Source organism: Carcharhinus amblyrhynchos, chromosome 17, assembly GCF_965287045.1.
Source record: "Carcharhinus amblyrhynchos chromosome 17, sCarAmb.v2.hapA, whole genome shotgun sequence".
In the NCBI taxonomy this organism is placed as follows: domain Eukaryota; kingdom Metazoa; phylum Chordata; class Chondrichthyes; order Carcharhiniformes; family Carcharhinidae; genus Carcharhinus; species Carcharhinus amblyrhynchos.
The window spans coordinates 46,937,057-46,959,869 of NC_137340.1; the positions used below are offsets into that span (position 1 = coordinate 46,937,057).

Consider the following 22,813-nt stretch of genomic DNA (forward strand, 5'->3'; position numbering starts at 1 on the left):
CTGGCGTGTTTCTCCTCAAAAACACAGCCAGGTTTTCACTTCAGATCTGGGGAGGCAATGGCCTAGTGGTATTATCACTAGACTATTAATCCAGAAACTCAGCTAATGTTATGGGGACCTGGGTTTGAATCCCACCATGGCAGATGGTGGAATTTGAATTCAATAAAAAGTATTTGGAATTAAAAATCTACTGATGACTATGAAACCATTTTTGACTGTCGGGAAAACTTACCTGGTTCACGAATGTCCATTAGGGAAGGAAATCTGCTGGACTGGCCGACAAGTGCTCCATATCCACAGCAATCTGAAATTCACTGCTTTAAAGGGTGGTTAAGTCAGAAAATCTCATAACATTTAAGAAGTGTTTAGATATTCACTTATGTGCCATAACCTCTAGGGCTATGGGCCAAGTGCAGGAAAATAGGATTACTGTTGACCAGGGTGGACACAATAGGCCAAATGGCATCCTTCTGTGCTGTACACATCTATGAATGAACTTATCAAGGTTACCACTCAAGATAAGGGCATGGTGTTGGGTGATATTTTAGCATGAGGACTGGCTAACTAACAACAGTCAGGGATAAACAGACCATTTTCAGAATGCGAAACTGTAACTAGTGGAGTGACACAGTAATTAGTCCTGGGGCTTCAACTCTTTATGAATGACTTGGATGAAGGTACTGACTGAATTGTAGCCAAATTTTGTTAGCAATCCAGGATAAAGCAGCTAGCTTGATTTGCCACTCTATCCACCACCACTTTAGACATTTACTTCATCCACCACTGATGCACAGTAGCAGCAGTGTACCAGTTACAAGGTGCACTGCAGCAACTCACCCTGACTCCTTTGGCAGCACCTTGCAAATCGGTGATCTCTACCATCTGGAAGGACACAGGCAGTAGATGCATGAGAACATCACCACCTGCCAGTTGCCCTTCAGGCCACATACACTGTCCTGACTTGGAAATGTGTCGTTGTACCTTCACTGTCACTGAGTCAAAATCCTGTAATTCCCTTTCCATCTGCACTATGGTTTTGATTGCACACATGGACTGCAGTGGCTGAAGAAGGCAACTTGCCACCATCTTTTCAAGGGCAATTGGGGATGGGCAACAAAAATGTTTGGCCTAGCCAGCATTGCCCATGTCTCCTAAAATATATTTTTTTTAAATTGCTGTTACAATAATAAGTAGGAAATCAAGTTGAGGAGGATACAAGAAATCTGCAAAGGGAACTGAAATGTTAAGTGTGGACAAAGATTTGGGGTATAATGTGAGAAAATTTAAGGTTGTCCGTTTTGGCAGTAAGAATAAAAAAAAAATATTATTTAAATTGAGAAACACTGCAGAATGCTGTAGTACAGAGGCATCTGGGTATCCTGATACTTGAATCACAAAAAAGAGCATGCACGTACAACAATTTATTAGGAAGTCAGCCATTATTACAAGAGGGGTGGAATATGTAAGTAGGAAATGCTCTTGCTACAGCTGTACAGGGCATCAGTGAGAGCACACCCAGAGTACTGTGTTCAGTTTTGGCCACCTTACATGAGGAGAGACATACTTGCATCGGAAGCAGTTCAGAGAAAGTTCACTGGACTGATTCTTGGAGTGAAGAGTTTGTTTTACGAGGAGAGGTTGAGCAGATTAGACTTATACTTGTTGAATTTAGAAGAATGAGAAGTGTTATTATTGCAACATAAGAGTCTGAGTGGGGCTTAAAAGGATAGATGCTGGCAGGATGTTTCCTCTCACAGGGAAATCGGAAACTATGAGCTACATACAGTTTCAAAATAAGGGGTTTCCTATTTAAGATTTGGAAGAGAAGGAATTTCTTTTCTCACGGTCTCTGGCCTTTGAAATTCCCTTCTCCAGAGAGCATTGGAGGCTGGGTCATTGAATATTTTCAAGGCCAAGTTGGACATATTTTTAATTGACAAGGTAGTCAAAGATTATAGGGGGCAGATAGGAAGGTGGAGTTAAGGCCATAGTTAGATCTGCTGTGAGCTTATTGAATGACAGAATTAACTACTTCTGCTCCTACCCCTATTTTGTAAGTAAATGGGAGGTGAAGGATAGGAGGTTTTGTGATCATAGTGATGGCAGTAGAGAGGCTATAGGAAATGAACAGGCATGCATAGGGAAATTAAATAGAGGGAGAGAATTAGGGTGAATTCAAGTAAGGTTCAAATCACCGTTGATGAGGATTTGCTTAATTGTAGAAGCTAAAGGTTATTTTTGGTGAAGGCAGAGTGGCACTGAGAATATTTTAAAGGAGAGGGGAAGAAGGTGGGGTGCTCCAAGGAAGGGAAAGTGCTAGAGGAATAGGATGAGGAATCTAGTTGTGGTGACTTGGTGTTTAAGGGCCATACAATCACCATAGCTAGGTGAGGAGACTTGTACAATACTATATCTTAAAATACAATGAGTTCTCAAAGTTGCAGTTACTGAAAATCATGACTTTAAGTGAAACAAGTTTAAGTGAATCAAAAACAGAAAATGCTGGAAAATCAGGCAGGTCTGACAACATCTTTGAAGAGAGAATAGAGCCAATTTTCGAGTTTAAATGACCCTTTGTTAGTTCAGGTTAATACTGTTGCTTCACAGCGCCAGGGACCCGGGTTCAATTCTGGCCTTGGGTAACTGGCTGTATGGCGTTTGAACTTTCTCCTAGGTTCCTTCTGGGTGCTCCAGTTTCCTCCCACAGTCTAAAGTTGTGAAGGTTAGGAGATTAGGAGCCACGCTAAACTGCCCTTTAGTGTTCCAAGATATGTAAAGTTAGATGAATTAGCCATGGGAAATGTGTGGGGTTACAAGGCCTGGCTAAAATACTCTCAAAATCGGTGCAGACTCAATGGGCCAGATGGCCTTCCTTGCACTATAGGGATCCTATGAACAGAGGCTGAGAGTCGGCAAAGGAAGGAAGAAGAAGGACTGAGGATAAGGATAAAGTCACGTGGGCGGGCAGGTCACAGAGAAGGAAAGCTGTGGCAACTGACATTAAAGTGAAACCAGCAATGTTAAACAGATATATTGACACAACTTTATTAACAATATTAAATGAGTCAAAGTAAAGTGGAAACCTACCTGTTCCTAGCTATTTTCTTGATAGTCCAGAAACTATTCTGAATGTGTTCCATTAACCTGTCCTCTGCACTATTTGGGTTATATAGGCATGACAGACAATTTTTCCAGGTGAAATATGAAACAAGAGTAACATCTTGGTCCACATGCTTTGACGGTCACTTGCTGGATAGTGTGGCATCAGGTTTGAGCATTCACAAACTAGACCAAGTTATCTAGGGCAAATAGAATGGATGCAGAAATGGCAGCGTATCAGCTGGCATTTCAAGAGAGTTTGTCCAGTGGAACCTGTTGGCCGTTGAGTGGATAGTTCACACCAAAATGCCCAAGATTGATCCTTCAGTCCAGTAGAGATACATATTGTTCTTGGGTGCTGGTCATGCACTTCAGCAGATCTAGCAGACCAGTAATGTGAACTCTGGGCACTAAAAATGGTGGAATATAGCAGAGTCAAGTGCAGTACAAAAGTGGAGGGGAGAAGCAAAATGGGAATTGGAACAGTGAAGAGGGTATGTATTAAGCTCAGAACATGAAAATTCATATATTTTAGGTGTGCAAAAACAAGTAGAAGTGTAATTAAAGAGATTTTATTCAATTAAATAGAAGAGGAAAGCTCATTAAGGTATAGGTGAGGGGCTACATTAATTTATTTCTTCTATTCTCACAAAATAACGACTTAGTAGGAATAAAAGGGAACCAGGAGATGTACAGTTACATGAAATGATTAGAAGAACTTTGACTTGAGGATAAGGAAAAAGGTAATGCGAACTCTTCCTTGATTAGCTCTGAATGTGGCTGCCATACTTCAGGAAATATGTCAAGATATTGAAAGAGATCTAGTAGTGTGATAACTGGAATAGAAAGGTTTTGCTTATAAGGGGAGACTAGAAAGTTTGAGCACTTTTCACTAGGTTGAGATCTGATGGATATTTACAATTATGAATGGTTCTAAAGTAAATGGGGGAATAAACTATCTCCAGTGATTAGGGTTGATAATTAAAGGATAATTTAAGATTGTCATCAAAACAACAAAATGAAAATTTAAGAAGCTTCTTCATGCCCTACCAGCTACAGCAATAAAACAGCTAGAAGGTTTGGTTTTAGAAGTGAGGTGGATAAATATTTGAAAATAAAAAATTAAAAGCAACAGACTGGAGAATGGGACCGAGAGTAGTTCTTAAATGCTGGCACAGGTGTGGTGAAATGGTACTTTTTGTGCTTTAAAATTATTTTTTGAGTGATCCTGTTATAACTATGCCACGTTGGTTACAGAGCCACTTGCGTTGTATGCAAGAAAATTGAATTAAATGCCGTGGATGGTCTGCATTGAGTTTCAATGTAGCCACATATTAAGAAAAGAAAGACTTGTATTTATAAGGTGCCATTCACAGCCATAGGATGTCTTTTGTCAATTAAGTAATTTTGATGTGCAGCCACTATTGTAATGCAGGGAAACTGGCAAACTTTTGCTGAACTATCTCTGTCACCAGATCTCTTCTGCAAGTATTTGGTCCCTGGCATGCTTTAGCTCCATGTCCTCAAAATCTTAAATTTAAATCTTAAAAAAAATCTTTAAATTTCTGCTTAGCTTTGTCTTCTCCTACCTCTGCAACCGTTATGGAGCTTCATATCCCTCCCCCTTAAACATTCTGTTACTCTGATTTGACTTCTTGTACACACATTCCCTGTGTCTTCATCATCACCACTGGCAGTATAATTTTCAGATGCTTGGATCACACTCTCTGAAAGTTCTGCTTGATTTTATCACTCCTTTGGAAAACTTTCTCAAAATTTCTTTCATTGATCAAATTTTTGAACACTCCACTTCTGGATTTATATGTATTTTCCATATGCCTTTCTAGGAAGCACTTTTGAACTTTACATGCACCATATAAATTACATGCACTATGTAAGCAGCTGTTGTTGCTGTATTGCTGTAGAATGTTCTTTCACTATAATTAATCTCATTATCTTTGGAGCAGAGGGCTGCCTAGAAAAGATGCTTACCTCAAGGGAGGAAATTCAAGGCATAAATCAATTCTCATTACTCTTAAATACCCCCTAGTGGCTGCAAAGTGACATCAGCCAAGTGCTGGCAATAGGTTACTTATCTGTTCTGTGATCTCATTCTTTTCTATGAGAAACCTTCCCTAAAACAATTTTTTTAAAGGTTTAAATGGAAAAATAAGAATCGGGGGGAAAAAAATGGCACGGTGTGCTCTAACAAGATGTAACATGCCACTTTAAATTGTGGCTCCTAAGCAAATTCCAAATAGAAATGTATTTTGTGAACACTGTTTCTTATTCAGGTAGCATTTTAGAACCAGCTTCTTTTAGTTGCTTATGAGCCACTGCGTTCTATATTGCTCCCTCTTCCAAATCAAAATGAGGGCCAGAGAATGCTGCTGAGAGCTGCAGCTATTACACTTTCTGGTGATGAAAAATTACTCTTCTAGCTACAATCCATGCCTCAGACATCCTTTTGAGATTGACTATCCTAGATTATGGGTAATTCTGCATTATAGACATATGGCTTCGAGAAACTCATTTGAGAAAGTCTTAAACTTATTTTGTATAGCATCCATGCAATTTTCCAAGAAAGGTGGCATTTACCCCATTAGTTTGGACAGAATCCAATTCCGGATTCTGATATTAAGCTTGCTGTTGGTGTTCTGTGCCTTTATTCATTTATTCAGGTAAGTGGAACTGTTGACCAGTCAATGGGCGTGTGCTTCAAAACACTTAGTATATCCTGGATGGGGAAGCTGTCTGGGGAAACCAGTAAGTATGGGAAGAATGTAGACTTAATGATTGAATGAGTGTAGCCTTGACTAAGTTACCACATGATTGTTATGAGCTTAATAAAAGAAAATACTTGTTCAAAAAAATTGCAGGAATTGGTTATCCGAACTTCCAACGACCTGAAGCAATTTTCTAATTTTTGAATTTGCATGAACTTGAATATCTTTACTCAGTCCTGTAAGAAATATTATCTGAGCTGGCTAATTGTAATTTGGCTGAAACTGGTCAAATGTTTGTTCACAAAACATTTTGGGCCTGACCCTCCGCAGGGTGGCAATCAGAGTCGGATTTGCCACTCCACTCCTAGCTTCTTACCTTGAAATCCAGGCGATCCTTTCTTACCCAGCTGGTGCAAGAACTGCATAGGGCAATGTGCTCCTGTGGCCATCAGTTAAGGCCTGGAAAGTCAAAGGTAAGAAAGCTACACCCATTTTTTTCAATGGCTCTAACTGTCGGTAAGCAGGTAAGTTTAAAGACCCAGACGCTGTCTGGCCAGGAAGAAGGTAGGTTTGTAAGGTAAGTGAGTAGGATTGGGGAGGGGTGGGGGCAGATAGTCAGTGGAAAGATGGAGATGTTAGGAGTTGAGTGGTCAGTAGGAGGGTGATGTTATTTATCAGTGGATGGGTTTGGGTGGTCGTAATGGGTGTTCAGGGTGTCAGGTATTCAGGGGAGTCCTCTGGGTTTGGGAGGGGGAGAGGTGATGGTGCATGGACTATTTCCCCCCCCACCCCCAAAAGAATTAGAAGCAATTTTAAATCTTCCAACTTTTTCTGGGGAACTATTATCAACTATTTGGAACCATCCAAAATTTGCATTTTTCATTGTACTTTTGGATGGTTTTGATAGTTTTTACTTTCTGGACAATCCATACCTGGGGATTCTGTAGGGGGAGCTCTCTAACACATCTTTAGGGTACGATCTCCTGGAAGCTCAGAAGTTACAGGTCATTTTTGCCAGCCAAGCTCTGGCTTTCTGAATATTAAGAGGTCATGTTTTTCAACAGATTAATCAAATGAAGTCTTTGCACGAGCTCTTTTCCTCTTAAATGTTTGTTTTTGTTTGCTTAAAGCTTTCAAAGTTCACTTTTCCTTAAGGTTTTTGTATGGCCTCTCTCAGCAAAGAACTTAAGTGATTGAGGAATGAACATTTTTATTATTTTACTTAGTTGGTTTTATTTTCTTAAAAAACCATCTTCTTTGGATATATTTATTGGTATGTTTCCCCAGTTATTTGTAAGTCCTCATTGGATTTTCAGGTTCGCTAGTGTTGCTTCCTTGATGTCTTCAGGCTTGGATGATTACTGAACTTTCTGGCCTTGAATGTAGCAACTTGCTGACTGGGTAAATAGATTATCTTGACTGAGTGATTCTCTCATGAGTTCAGAGAGTAGAAATGGCAGATTGCTATGAAACTGGCAAAAATTGCATTAAATTGCAAATTGCTTCTAAAAAAAAGGGAGAAGTTACTTCATCTACTTTTCCTTTTAAGTTTTTATTAATTATTGCTGCATATTTTCCTCCAAGTTGATTGCCAGTGAATTTCAAAAGGTGTTTTGATTAAAAATGTTTATCATGATACTCATATTTTGATGATAAAGACTATTGATAATAAAGACAATTGATAATAATACTCTATTAAAGGAGTCAGGTGTTGAGTGTTCTCATCTGGCTCTTTAAAATTTGCTTCTTAAAGTGCTGGCTAAGTATTAGCTTTGCTATTAAATTACTAAAATTTATTATGAAGTGCTACCATTGTCAAGCTTTCACTTGTACTAAGAATATTTGCTGCACATTGTGTTTGTATTACAACAGTATAATTCCAAAATATGTCAGATGGTACAATGATACAGTAATATTCTAGTTTAAAATATAAATAAAATATCAAAATGTGCCAACAAATGCAATTTTGCAAATTCCTCCAATTCGGCATCAAAGCCATTGGCTTGAATTTTCTGGCCGTTCCTGCACTCCCACTGCGGGTTTTCCCACAATGAGGAGTGCATTCCATGGGAACTCCATTGACAATAGCAGGACCAGAAAATCCCATAAGTGGTGATAATATATAATCAATACAGCCAATGGTAGGCTGCTGTTGACGCGAAACACATGGCCGATTGTGCATGGTCTGACCTCAATATGACTTCAATCCTATACCAACATCACTGATTCATAACTGCTCACTAAAACACCAGTTGTACAAAGGCAACTTAGGATGGGCTTTGCCGACATCTCATGAATAAATGAAGGAAATAAAAACTCCATTGTATAAAACTAGCTGCCTCCCTCTGAAACCTTTTATATTCCACTACATTGAAGCATTCTGTAAATTAAGTTGTTTAGTAATCTTCTTGTGTTGATATAACTAAGAGATTGACTTCAGTACACAGACATGCCATTCACAGAACGCTGTGAGCACAGAAGGCTATTCAGCTCATTGTGTCTCTGCTGGTTCTACAAAGGAGCAATTTACCTAGTGTCACTCCCCATTCTTCTGCCCATAGTCCTGTGCATTCATTCTTTTTAGATAATACTCCAATTCCCTCTCAAATGCATTTGTTGAACCATACTGGCAGCCAGTGCATTCCAGATCCCAACTACTCACTGCATTGCTTATTTTGCTAACCGCCTTACATTTGTGCCCTCTCATTCTTGAACGGTTTTTCCCTATCTATATTGATTAGATACCTCATGATTTTGTAAATCTCTTCGACCTCCTTCTCCAAAACAGTTCCAACCTCTCTTTGTAGTTGAAGTTCCTCCTCCCTGGAAACAATTTTGTGAATCTTTTCTGCATTCTCTCTCATACCTTCGCATCTTAAAGTGTGATGCCCCTAACTAAGCGCAGTATCCCAGTTGAGGTTGGACCAGTGTTTCATACAAGCTTAATATAACCTCCTTGCTTTTGTACTATATGCCCCGGTTAACAAACTTTAGAATGCTGTATGCTTTAGGATGTTGTATTCTTTGGACCTATCCTATGCACCAGGGTACTTCTGTTCCTTTGAATAACTTCACATTTCTCTGCATTAAATTTAACTTATCACTTTTCTGCATATTCCATCAACCTATGTACTTTAGAAGTTTTATACTACCCTCCATACTGTTTGCAATGCTTCCAAGTTTAGGATCATCCACAAATTTTGAAATTATGCCCTCTACACCAAGATCTAGTCATTAATATATATCAGGAAGAGCAAGGATCATATGATTCATATGGTGACTAACTAATATTGTGGAATAGATTGTATTATAATCAAACATGAAAATGTCAGTATTCTGTAATTTTGGCAAGTATTGATTGTCACAATTTAAGATCATGCAGCATTTGGCTTATTCATTACCCTGAGAATTCCAACCTTAGCACCTCTCATTTATTGAATTTTAAAGTAATCTCTAAACTATGCAGAATTTTGAAAGGATGGGGATGTCGGTGTGTGTGGTTCAGGTTATATTATTTGTTTGTGAACGCAGTTTACTGAGAAGGGAGATTGAGAATACATTAAAATATTTGTTTTAAAAGTTGTAGCGAAAGAAATTTGGCGTGCTGGAGGTGAGGGTGCCTCAGAAATCTGTAGAAATATATTGCTGTCAATTTCATTATAAGCTTTTTGATATACTAATGACCTCAATTAACCTCAAGTGAAATGAGAACTTTGCCCACAAATTGCTGGATGTTGAAGCATTGTTTTTTTTCACTTGTGTTAGATATGTATGGCAGCATATGTACCTAATAGTGTCTTGGAATTTACCATACACTCAACATTTCATTTAACAGTTCTATAAAATAAATATTGCACTGCATGAACCATGTTTTTTTTATTCTTTTCCTTTCTTTCTTCCAGGATTTATGGCTATCTAAATTCAAATAATATTAAGAACAAAATTAGGAAGTATTTTAATTCCTGGTATGTTTTGGCAGTCAAATCTACAGAGCAAAGTCAAATTGAAAATACCAAGGCAAAAAGATCTCGGATCAAAGATTAATTCTGTCTGTGTATCTGAGTAGATTTGTTTTTACATTATGATTGTGATATTTTTGGTACAAATCTACCCATAATTTCTCCATAGACTAGTGCAATCAGTGGGCCATTTCCAGAGCAAGCAGACTGAAAGGTAAGAATATAATGCATAGTTCATCTTACCCCTTCCCAGTCTCTATGGGTTTGTGAAGCCCAGATTGTACTTTTCTAAGAATTCCTGTCTCTTGTGACTGTATAAATCCTAGTTAAAATGAATTCTGCTAAAGTGAGAATTTTCAAATCTGTTTTTTGTAGGGCACATGTACATCCTTGTAAAAATGCAACATTACTAAGCTGATAAGGAACACATTTTAAAATTATGTAGTATTTTTATATTTTTCATAGATTATGATTATTACCTGCAAAGTTGAATTAGAAATAGCAAAATGCTAGCTAATCTATCATATCATACGTTACTGCAGTTGACATGTCGGCACATTGAATTCACTTGTATTTTTGGTGCAGTCAGTGTTTCATTGGTTCTGTTTGCAAAATTGGATTGCTTTCTATGTAGTTTGTGCTCATTCTATAAATGCCATCTGACTGATGTCAGCTTCTTAGAAATAATTTGAATGGACTTTTTGTGAAATACAATAGTGGCCATTTATCCACAGCGTATGAATACCGTATGAAGTTGCTAATACTTACAGTGCAATTGTATATTTAGGTTAGGAATACAAATAGTTTCCAAACCATTTTTTAAAAATTGCCAAGTATGATGTTTGCTTTATAATTTCATTGTTTTAAGTTTAAGTTTATTTATCAGTGACACAAGTAAGCTTACATTTACATTGCATTGAAGTTACTGTGAAAATCCCATAGTCGCCACACTCCGGCACCTGTTCGGGTACACTGAAGGAGAACTTAGCTTTCCATCACTGGCCATACTAAAATGATTGCTCTGAGCTGGAAATAAAAAATATTTGTCATAATTTGGATGTTGTGGTACCCTTAGTTTTCTTTAACTGTCCCTTTATAACTTTGTGCGTGAATAAAGGTAAGTTCAGTATTTTTACAGCAGTTTTTAAACTTTGACTGATTTATGTTTTAATTTGCTAGCTTTCAAGTGTATCACTGCAAGATTCCATCAGAGAAAGAAAAGATGTTTTGCAATGGAATCAAACAGACCAAGAATAACCCTGTTTTGATTCCTGGTTTTCACTGAGCAAGCTGATAAGTAATTATAGAAATGGAATGCTGCACTTTACTCCGTTTCCATGGCTTAGGAAAGTGAATTGTAGTTTTTGTCAGGCTTAGTGCATGGGAAAATTAAGTGATGCTGCTACATCATCAGATAACCTGCAGCACTCCAACTGCATTCATATCTTGAGTGACAACTTGAAGGAAATGGAATTGGGGAGAAAAAAAATACTCTTCACTGGCCCTGATTATATGATGGCCTGCGTCTGTGTTTATTTCTTGTGTTCTTATGTTCGTATTTATAACTGAGCCGAGTGTATATGAGATGAGACACTTCTTCATGTCGCTTTTTGAAGAGTAAGCTTGAAAATGTAATCTATTACCCACAGAGTTGAATTAGAAATGTAGAGGCCGAATCTCCCAAAAAGTGCTGAATTTGCGAGAAAACTGGTCTAGATCATGAAGGTTTTTCAGTGCAACTTCAGTCCTGAATTTCCCCACTCCGTGCAATGCAGAAGTCCCATTCGTGAATATCATTAAAAACCCAGGTGGCGAGGCCTTTTCAGCCAGAGTCTGACAGCTCCAGAACTCTGTGCGCTCTGCGCAGTGGCCCCGATCTGTCAGTTCCCCTTGTGCTGGCCAGTCCAAGACTTCCACAGTGCTATCCCTCCCAGCGCCCCCCCCCCCCCCCCCCACACACACACACACACACACACACACACACACACACACACACACACACACACACACACACACAGCCCAATCATGGCCCCCACGACAATTCCCAGGCTAGCCTTGACCCCTTCCACCATCCCGGAGCGCCCCAATGACCAGCCCTCCACACCCAGCAGTGGCGATTTTTTTTCTCTCTCTCTCTCTTACTCTCTCTCCCCTCGTCCACTTTCCCCAGCCTGCCCTGATCGCTGATCTCCCTCCAGCCTACACCGATCCCTATGCAGAATGGCAGCAGAACCCCCCCAACCACAATAGGCTCCACCATTGGCCTGTTGCCCAATGGGCAGTGTTATGGTGCCCCTGGGCATGGGCACTTTGCCCCTTGAGCAGTGCCAGGTGGCACAGGCAGGCACTGTCAGGTGCCCGTGCCCAAAGCGCATCCTAACCCTAACTCTGCTTCAGTCCGATCCCCTGGGGGGGGCCGCAATTGCTTCGACAGACTGGAGGGGCTGATTGTGGACAAGTCCCCAGGACCGGATGGAATGCATCCGAGGGTTCTGAAAGAAATGGCGGAGGTGATAGTGGATGCCTTGGTGGTTATTTTCCAGACGTCGCCGGATTCCGGGGAAGTGCCGGAAGATTGGAAAACGGCTAATGTTACGCCGTTGTTTAAGAAGGGTGCCAGGCAAAAGGCGGGGAATTATAGGCTGGCTAGTTTAACGTCTGTTGTAGGTAAAATGTTAGAATCCGTCATTAAGGAGGAAATTGCGAGGCATCTTGAAGGGAATTGCTTGATAGAGCAGACGCAGCATGTTTTCATTAAAGGGAAGTCATGTCTGACAAATTTACTGGAGTTCTATGAGGATGTGTCTAGGGCAGTGGATAGAGGAGAGCCGGTGGATGTGGTCTTTCTGGATTTTCAGAAGGCGTTTGACAAAGTACCTCATGAGGTTATTGCAGCAGGTCGAGGGACGTGGAGTTGGGGGTAGGGTGTTAGCGTGGATAGAGGATTGGTTGTCAAATAGGAGGCAGAGAGTGGGGGTCAGTGGGTGCTATTCGGATTGGCAGATGGTGACTAGTGGGGTGCCCCAGGGGTCGGTGCTGGGGCCTCAGCTTTTTACCATTTATATAGATGATCTGGAGGAGGGAACCGAGTGTAGGGTGTCGAAATTTGCTGATGACACCAAGATTGGGGGAACGGCAAATTGTGCGGAGGGTGTGGAGAGTCTGCAGAAGGATCTAGATAGGCTGGGCGAATGGGCCAGGAAATGGCAAATGGAATTTAATGTTGGCAAGTGTGAGGTGGTCCACTTTGGTAGGAATAATGGTAGGAAGGACTATTACTTACGTGGCGAAAAACTGCAGCAGGCGACGGTGCAGAGGGACCTCGGGGTCCTTGTGCATGAGTCGCAAAAACCCAGCTTGCAGGTGCAGCAGGTGGTCAGGAAGGCGAATGGGATAATATAAGAACATAAGAAATAGGAGCAGGAGTAGGCCATCTAGCCCTTCGAGCCTGCCCCGCCATTCAATAAGATCATGGCTGATCTGTCGCTGCTCAGTTCCACTTTCCCGCTTTCTCCCCATAACCCTTAATCCCCTCTCTTATCAAAAACCCATCAACCTGCATCTTAAAAATATTTAGCGAGGCAGCCTCCACCACTTCAACGGGCAGAGAATTCCAGAGATTCACCACCCTTTGAGTGAAGAAGTTCCTCCTCAACCCCGTTCTAAACCGCCCCCCTTTTATCTTGAGGGGGATTGAATATAAAAGTAGGGAGGTCTTGCTGTGGCTGTATAGGGCATTGGTGAGGCCGCAGCTGGAGTACTGTGTGCAGTTTTGGGCGCCGCACCTGCACAAAGATATTTTGGCCTTGGAGGGAGTGCAGAGGCTGATACCGGAGTTGAGGGGGTTGAGCTATGAGGAGAGGCTGAATAAACTAGGCTTGTACTCGTTAGAGTTTAGAAGAATGAGGGGAGATGTCATTGAGACGTATAAGATGATGAATGGGATGGATAGGATAGAGGTGGAGAGACTCTTCCCGCTCAAAAAAGACAGTAGGACTAGGGGGCACAGCCTCAAGATAAAGGGGGGGCGGTTTAGAACGGAGTTGAGGAGGAACTTCTTCACTCAAAGGGTGGTGAATCTCTGGAATTCTCTGCCTGTTGAAGTGGTGGAGGCTGCCTCGCTAAATATTTTTAAGACGCGGGTTGATGGGTTTTTGATAAGAGAGGGGATTAAGGGTTATGGGGAGAGGGCGGGAAAGTGGAACTGAGCCACGACAGATCAGCCATGTTCTTATTGAATGGTGGGGCAGGCTCGAAGGGCTAGATGGCCTACTCCTGCTCCTATTTCTTATGTTCTTATGTCTCGCTAATTCCCCAAAGTGGGGAGCTACTTTAAACCCTGCCAGAGTGAAATACTTACGGTGGCGTGGGAGATGCTATCGGGCCTGGCAATGTCCCACCAATTTCCAGCGTGGTCCCAACCGTGACTCTTTTCCAACTCTGGGAGATGTGCATATGTCAGGAACACATGTGAAAATCCTGCCAAATGGCTGGCGTGCGCATCTCCCGACCCAACCTGGCAGAAAGTCTGCGGGTTGCAAAGGGAGAATCGCCCCTATAATTTAAAGTTCACAACACAAGCCCAAATGATGGAGATTCATTTGGAACATAGACTTGAAGCTGCATGTAAAGAAATTACTTGGCTCTTCATAATAATGCTGGCTGTTTGTTAATGCTATCCAATGTGTCCCACTTGTCCCTGACTGGCCCTGCAGCTTTTTTCCCATTAAGTATTTATCCAATTCCATGTTAAAAGTGGAAATTGAATCAGTTTCTACTACCTTTTTAGGCAGAGCATACCAGATCACAAATTGTTGTATGAAGAAGTTTCTTCATGTCACCTAGTTATTTTGTCTATCACCTTATATCTATGTCGTCTGGCTACTGCACCCTCCGTCACAAGAAAACACCCCTCTCAAAGTCTCCTTTTAACTTTTATCTGCTTTAAGGAGAATAACCCCTGTTCTTCATCCCAGGCTTGATGTGGATGTGCCGGCGTTGGACTGGGGTAAACACAGTAAGAAGTCTGACAACACCAGGTTTTAGTCCAACCGATTTATTTGATAGTAAACGCACAAGCTTTCGGGTTAGTCCCTTCGTGAGGTGAATGGAGAGTTCAGGCATCAGACAGAGCATATGAAGCACAGACAGACAGACTCTTGCAACTCGGCCAACATTGTCTACCTGATACGTTGCAAGAAAGGGTGTCCCGAAGCATGGTACATTGGGGAGACCGTGCAGACGCTACGACAACGGATGAATGAACATCGCTCGACAATCTCCAGCAAGACTGTTCCCTTCCTGTTGGCGAACACTTCAGTGGTCACGGGCATTCAGCCTCTGACCTTCGGGTAAGCATTCTCCAAGGCGGCCTTCACGATACACGACAGCGCAGAGTCGCTGAGCAGAGACTGATAGCCAAGTTCCACACACATGAGGACGGTCTCAACAAGGATCTTGGGTTCATGTCGCACTATCTGTAACCCCCAACACTTGCCTGGGTTTGCAAAACCTCACTCACTGTACTGTCTGGAGACAATACACATCTCTTTAACTTGTGATCAGTGCTCCTTCCACTCACATTGTCGGCCACTTCAAGACTTGAACAGCAGGTTAGGTGTAAAGATTCACATTCTAATCAGTAATCTGTAAACTGTCTGTGCTTCATATGCTCTGTCTGAGGCCAGAACTCTCCATTCACCTGACGAAGGGACTAACCCGAAAGCTTGTGCGTTTACTATCGAATAAATCGGTTGGACTAAAACCTGGTGTTGTCAGACTTTTTACTGTCTTCATCCCAGGACCATTCTAGTAATTCCTTTTTGCACTGTCTCTTAGGCCTTGACATTCTAAAGTGTGGTGCCCAGCATTGAATACAATTCTCCAACTGATGCTTAACCTATGTTTTATAGATGTTTAACATAAATTTCTTGTTTTGGATTATGGTTTAAACTAAAGTTTTAAAGTATATTTTACTATGTCACAAGTAGGCTTACATTAACACTGAAATGAAGTTACTGTGAAAATCCCCTGGTCACCACACTCCAGCGCCTGTTTGAGGGCACTGGGGGAGAATTTAGCATGGCCAGTGCATCTAATCAGCACGTCTTTCAGACTGTGGGAGGAAACTGGAGCACCTGGGGGAAACCCACACAGACATGGGGAGAACATGCAGAGTCTGCACAGACAGTGGCTCAATCTGGGAATTGAACCAGGCCCTGGAACTGTGAGGCAGCAGTGCTAACCAGTGTGCCACCCCACTAGGGAGCAATCGAATGTTCTCGGCTTACCCTGTTTCCTTCTTCCAGATATAGGATAGCTCGAGTGGTGGTTTTTATTATTGTACGAAAACTTTCACGATGTGATTCAATGTTCAGCTGCTCCGTAGTATGGTAGATTTCCATTTCAACATCCATAAATGCTAAGCGTACTAAAATGTGGTTTTCCTCGCAATTTGTTTTCCTGTATGGTATTCCCTCTGTCCTCCTTTAACTCTTCTAATTTGTTACATTTTCAGTCACTAAGGTACTTTAAAATCTAAAACCAAGCAAAGTCACCCACGCTGGAACTGGTACTTCTCTAGAATTTTATGATATGAAAGAGGGATTTTGATGTTTTTCCTTATGTCCTGTATATGTTTTTCTTTAATGGACTGGAGTTTCAGGATTTTGATCCAGTGACAGCGAAAGAATGATGATATAGTTTTAGGTGAGGATTGTTTGTGGCTTGGTAGGGAACTTGCAGGTGATGGTGTCCCTGTGCACCTGTTAAAAGGTTTGGAAAATGCTGTTGAACCTTGGTGAGGTGCTGCAGTGCATCTTGTATATGGTATACACTTCTGCAACTGTGTGTTGGTAGTGAAAGGAGTGGAGAGTGTTCAGTCACACTTCTCACTTGTGCCTTGTAGATGATGGATAGACTTTGGGGAGTTTAGATGGTGATGAGTTCCTTGTGACAGCATTCCCAGCCTGCTCTTGTAGCCACAGTGTTTATAAGGTGGGCCCAGTTCAGTTTCTGGTCAGTGGAAGCACTGAGGATGCTGACAGTGGGTGTTTAAGCAAAGGTAGTGCTGTAAAATGTCATGAGGAGATGGTCATTGTTTGACTCAAGTTTAATTAGTTTTTATTTGAATTAACAATAACAGGGTCCAAATAAGTCCTATGATACCTGCTTCCATTCTAACAATTTTACAATTGCTGTTGTTACTTATCAGCCCTGAATTTGTCCAGATCTTGCTGCACGTGAACACAAACTGCTTCAGATCTGAGAAGTCATAAATAGTAGAAAACATTGTGCCTTCATCAATGAGCATCCTAATCTTGACCTTATGATGGGCCTGGAGTCAATGTTGGAGACTTGCAAGGCGACTTCCTCCCGTCTGTGTAGCAGTGTGCTGAAATATGTGCTGCATTTGCTGGATCTGCCAGGACATATCCCGGATGGTGATGGATGTGTCTGACATATTGGCTGTGTAAGATATGGTGCCATGAGTATGATTTATTTCAGATTGTTGCTCATCTTGACTGTGGGGCAGTTCTCCCAATTTTGGCACAAGCCCCCAGATGTAAATAAAGAGGAATTTGCAGGATTAATCAAGCATATAATAATTCTTAAAACAACTCAAAAATTTTGCCGACTGATGAAATGAGTGGCTACAACTCCCAGATGTGATAATCAATCGCTGCTCAGATATCTTTTAATAAATAGAATTGTGTATTTGATGCATGTGTCATTTGAGAAAATAGGATTCATTTGTACTTTGTCTTCTAAAAGTAGCATGTATCATGGTGCATAGTTTTAAGTCATGGTGAATCTTGGCATTATCAGCATTTTTGCTACTTTTGCTTACAAAACTTGAGTAATTATTTATTACACCAGCAATAAATAAGCAAAGCAAATTTCTGCTCATTGATTTAATATGTTGATTTTCCTGGATACCATGGAAACAGAATCCACATGATTTACCTACTTACTTCCCCCTCAGCTTAATTACAAATGATATATGTAATGTTTCATTGATGTAGGGTCTTTCAGTTCAAATTGACAGCATAATTAAAGTTTTGCAATTCTGGATTTCTACTCGGTGGATTTAACAATCAGCTAGGACACAGTATTTAATATGCTTTTATCTTCACTTTGCAGATCCTCATTTCGAATATTGGTCCAGATACTATAACATTTACCAATGAAGCTCAGCATGTTTTAAATAATTTAATTGATTCTTGCTCTCTCTCCCTCCCCCAGCTCTTGCAAGGCTATTGTCTGCTTTCATGTTGCTTTCATGTCTGCTTTCTGATGTCTCCAGCACTACCTTTGATTGTCCTGCTATTGGACAGGAACCAGGTTGTGAATGGGCAAGACCAAAGTCATCCATTCAGCCTGAGCAGAACTATGTGTAGTTGCTAACTCAGTGCAACCTGAGGGTATTATAACCTCTGCGCTCCTTGACCCTGAGCTTTATTCCAAACTCTGCCAATCTGTCACCCAAAACATTGTCCTTCTCCAGTTCTGCCTATCTACCATAAGTGCTTGCTGAACACTGCATGTAAAACTTTGTCACCTCTCAACACATTTTCCATGTTCGTCTATACAGAACACCCAATCTCCACCTTACGTTTAAAAAGTAAATTCATTTAAAGTTTTCTGTTCATGTTCAATGTTCAACTGTTACACTATAAGCCTTGTTCATATCAAACCACTCATTTGTTCCTGTATCTTTGTTCCTGACTTCAAATCCATCCATTCCATGTTTGTCTGCTCAAATTTTTAACTATCTCCTGCACTCCAGTGACCCTGCTTACACCTTCCAGTTTTTCAGTTGTTTATGTTCTCGCTCTCCCGCCTCCCCACAACACACACCACACACACACCACACACACACACACACACACACACACACACCCCCTACCTGCCTAGGTTAGAACGAGAAATATTGGGCAAGGTTGCTGTTGCAAGTCACTACTCAACTGAACCTGCTTAAACTACATGTTGGAGATAGAATTGATATGGCTAATGTTTCTTGTACTCAAACAGCCTAGTGGTTCCAATGTCAAATACACAAATGTTCATTTGAGTCAGGTACCAGAGGAAATGGTCCTTTCAGAAGGGGCATAGGGAGAAAATAATAACAAGACCACAGACTAGTTTAAATAGGAAGATATAGCAGTCAGTTTGTGGTAAGGAAGTAAATACACAATTCAATTTTTTAAATAAAATGTTTGGAACCAGCTATTCTTGAGTGGAGCATTATTGCTTCTTAAAAATAGTTACATGGGTTTTCAAAAATGTGTGCTATGAATGATTTATTTTAGACTTACCTGACTTATTGTATTGCAATCTTGAATTCAACTTGCAAATGCAGCTGATTTTTCGTTTGCGCTTCTGCCTGAAAATTATAACAATCTTCCATAAAGTACAATATAATTAACTAAAACTTGAGTGCAATAAGTAACCTGCATAGCATGTCTTCTGCCACTGTAATCTGTGTGGAAGAGAGGGAAGAGATTATTCGGTTTAGGTTGGCAAATCAGTTGTTAAATTTTTTTGTTCTGCCCTGTCCTCTCTTTCTCCCCCTCCACCCCTGTTTATGCAAAAATAGGAATAAATTAATTCATGGGTGACACTTCAAACATTTAACACACCATCTAAAGCACATTTTTGTATTTGACTCATTGTGATATTCTACATAAACTTTCATAATCCAATTGATAGTTGGTTTGATTATTGAAGCTGATTCTAGACTCTAATTTCTGCAAATGTGAAAACAGAGCCTATTGGTGACAAGTAAGACTTTAGCTGAAAACTTTAGGTTTGGTTTAGCATAATTCAATCTATCATACCTAGCAGAAAAATGTTACCCAAGAGAAGTGAGAAATTTATGTATTTGTCACCATAATTATATCACAGAATATGTGCTTTTTTTTGGATAAAGTTTAATATTCATGCACCACATTAAACCAGTGAGAAATGTCTTCTGTAGTGCAGCTGCTCTTGGTGAGAACTCCTAGACCGAGGTTGGTTGTATGGAGATGATATTCACAGTATTGTAGACTACAGACTTCTGATGTTAGTGAGTCATTGTTCCTGGCCTTCTACCACTGAAATCATGTCAAAACCCTAGTATGTCCAAAATGTAATTAATTCCATTCAAAGTGTAGAATTTTATAGCAAATTGAAATTAGTTTTTCATTTTTGCTTTTTACTTAAAACCTTTCCATTGGAATTTAATTTGTTTCCCTGTTCTGTTTTCTAGGACTAGGAAAGATAGTTTGGAAAGTGAAAGTTCTGCTGCTATTGTTCCTCATGAATTGATCCGCACCAGGCAGCTGGAGAGTGTACATCTTAAATTCAACCAGGAATCTGGAACTCTTATTCCACTGTCACTGAGGTGAACAGTTTTATGAAAAATCTGAAATCCATGAAATGATACTTAATCTTATTTGATCTAGTAATGAGCAGGATCAAAGGAAATATCTGAATTAAACACAAGTAGTAAAATGCAAACAAAGTGTGCTGAAACCTTAGTTCTCAATGTCAGCCATGCTGAGGCTCAAACAATGTATTTTCCCACAGGCTGGGAAAATTTGAGGACCACTCACTCTAATAACTTTTATCGTAACTACACAAAGATTTTTCAAAGTGTTTGAACTCAGACAAGGTATGCTGCATAGGGACAGTCCAGCAACATAAAAGGGAAAGTTAATGGTATTTACAAGGCGTAAGTGGGAAAAAAATCATGCTCAAGCACTGGAAGTGCACAGCAGATAATCATCTGAAAGAGATTAGTGTTTCACTTTCTGATCTTTTCTCACAGCTCCCAATACATTACCTGTTCTTTCTCAGTTAGCTACCAATTGGCTGATTTTGTTTCCCAGCATTTTTCATATTTATTTTTACAGGACAGTAATTAGACTAATATACTACTCCATGAAGTCACTAACACACATCCTATCTTTCAGTGAAACAATAGAGAATCCCTTTAATTACTCTTAGCACTTCCTGTTATATAATGGATTAGAAGATTTATTGGTGTCTCTGCTACTCTTTTACAGAATATTAATCGTGGTATAAATTTATTTTAAAAAAACACACCACAATTTGCTGATAACCACTGGATGATTATTAACTTTATGTTATTTGGGGAGGAAGAGAGAGAAGGTAATTAGGCATAATTACAAAGAGGTAAACTTGATTTTAATTCGGATTTAATTTTGAAATGCAAGAATTATATGGATCAAAATCACTAAGGTTAATATATTAAGGGCATTTTGTGATGAGATTAGTTTCTTTCCTATTTTAAAAGTGTTAACAGTTTGATATAGTGTTTGTCTGGCATATTATGGCACAGTTTTGCTTCATTGGATTTTAATGGGATTTTCAAAATACTTACATGCAAGCTGTAATTCTACAAAATCCCTGAAGGTTCTGTTCTTTTGGGTATCCATTGACCAAGTCATTTTTCTGCATTTTCCTCAAAATTAAGAAAGAATTTTATGCATACTATTGTGACTCCGGCTGAAAATATTGAACAAGTCAGACCCCAGAGTAAAACCTGGCCTGGTAAATCCTAACCTTATTTTGCTTTAGAAAACTGACGAGCAGCAGTTACTGAACATATTCACAAGATATCTGCCAATATGCTTTTAACACACAGAATAAAACATTTATTAAACAAGAAAAATAAACTGTAATACATGAAGGTTGGAACAATTTCAATACAAATAATGAAAACTGATTTAGCTCATACTGTTCCTTTTATCCCAGCAATACTTGTACAGACACAAAATCCCCAGTGAAGACTTACCACTATCTCAAAACCAAGGCTTGGGCTTCAAACAGTTTGTCTGGCATGTTGTGGCACAGTTTTGTTTCATTGGATTTTAATGGGAGTTTCAAACTGCTTCCTTCTGGTGGACAACTGAACATCTGCTCTTCCTCAATTGGTATCTCTCCTTGAGATACGCAAAAAAAACTCTAGATTCATTATTACTTTAACTTCAAAACAAATGCATTAGTTTCCTAAACTCAGTTCCCCAGCAGTCTGCAGGATTTCTTCCTAAAGAGTTTTACACTTTCTGCCTGTATGCTCGTGTATCCACAACCCTTCTCACCTTTCTCTGAACCCATATTGCTAAGCAAAGCACAGTTTTTTTTCTAATTTATGCTTTTATTTTCACTTCACTAAACCCCTTGATAACCCATCTCTTCTTTTCAAGAGTTATAAAGGCTCATTAGAAATGGTTGTGATCTCAGTTGATGTTACTACTGGATGGAAAGATCCCAGAATGGAACCCTGGTTCAATAACCATGACTTCTATTCTTTTTAAATGTGGATGAACAAAGTCATAGGACTGTCAGTTACCTTTTAACACAAGAAAAAAGATAATTTATTCAACATGAAAAGTCTGACTATAATATTATACCCCTTCATTCCACTCATATATCTTCACAAATGTATACACTTTTAAGGATGGTACAAGTTACAGAATGCATCTTGTACTTCATTTTTCTTGGCAAGTACATAGTCCCCATAAACCAACTGACACACCTAATATCACTTCTGAGAGATTTTCATCAGATCTCCCCCAGATGCTTCCCAAATTCCACTCTTGAAAAGATACGTCTTAAAATTTCTCCCAAAAATGCTTGTGTTAAATGCTTTCTCTCAGATGCTTCACCACAGATCAACTTCCAGGATTTCAGTCTCACCTATTGGTAGTACTCTACTTGGAATTGTCATGTGCATTCAAGCTTCCACACAATCTCTCAGGTATCCACCCACGCCAGCAGAACATCACTGCTTCACATGTTGTATTAAGGTCATCAATCTTCGGATTGCTTCAGGTGTGTGGCTTCTTGTGGGCTAACTTCACCTAGTTTGAACCTTCCAGATTTGTTTGTACTGAAAGCCTTTTCTGCCCTCTTTAACTAAAGAGAATGATATTTTGTTGAATTTCCCGTTCCGTTTATCCCTTTGGCTTCAGTCTTTCTTTTATTCTCTGGTTGCTAGAATTATCTGTTCCCTAGTCT

General features: G+C 40.0%; 1 protein-coding gene across 4 annotated transcripts in view; it reads left to right on the forward strand.

The window, feature by feature from the left end:
- sufu (suppressor of fused homolog (Drosophila)) overlaps positions 1–22,813 on the forward strand; it is a 142,792-nt gene that overhangs the window by 96,146 nt on the left and 23,833 nt on the right. For 2 of the 4 annotated variants that reach the window (XM_080205899.1, XM_080205902.1), the window contains 2 exons: positions 9,954–9,998; positions 20,037–20,171. In XM_080205899.1, coding sequence (XP_080062025.1) covers positions 9,954–9,998; positions 20,037–20,171 — 180 coding nt within the window. The remainder of the gene's footprint in view (positions 1–9,953; positions 9,999–20,036; positions 20,172–22,813) is intronic. The other 2 variants (XM_080205901.1, XM_080205900.1) reach the window with 2 other exon arrangements.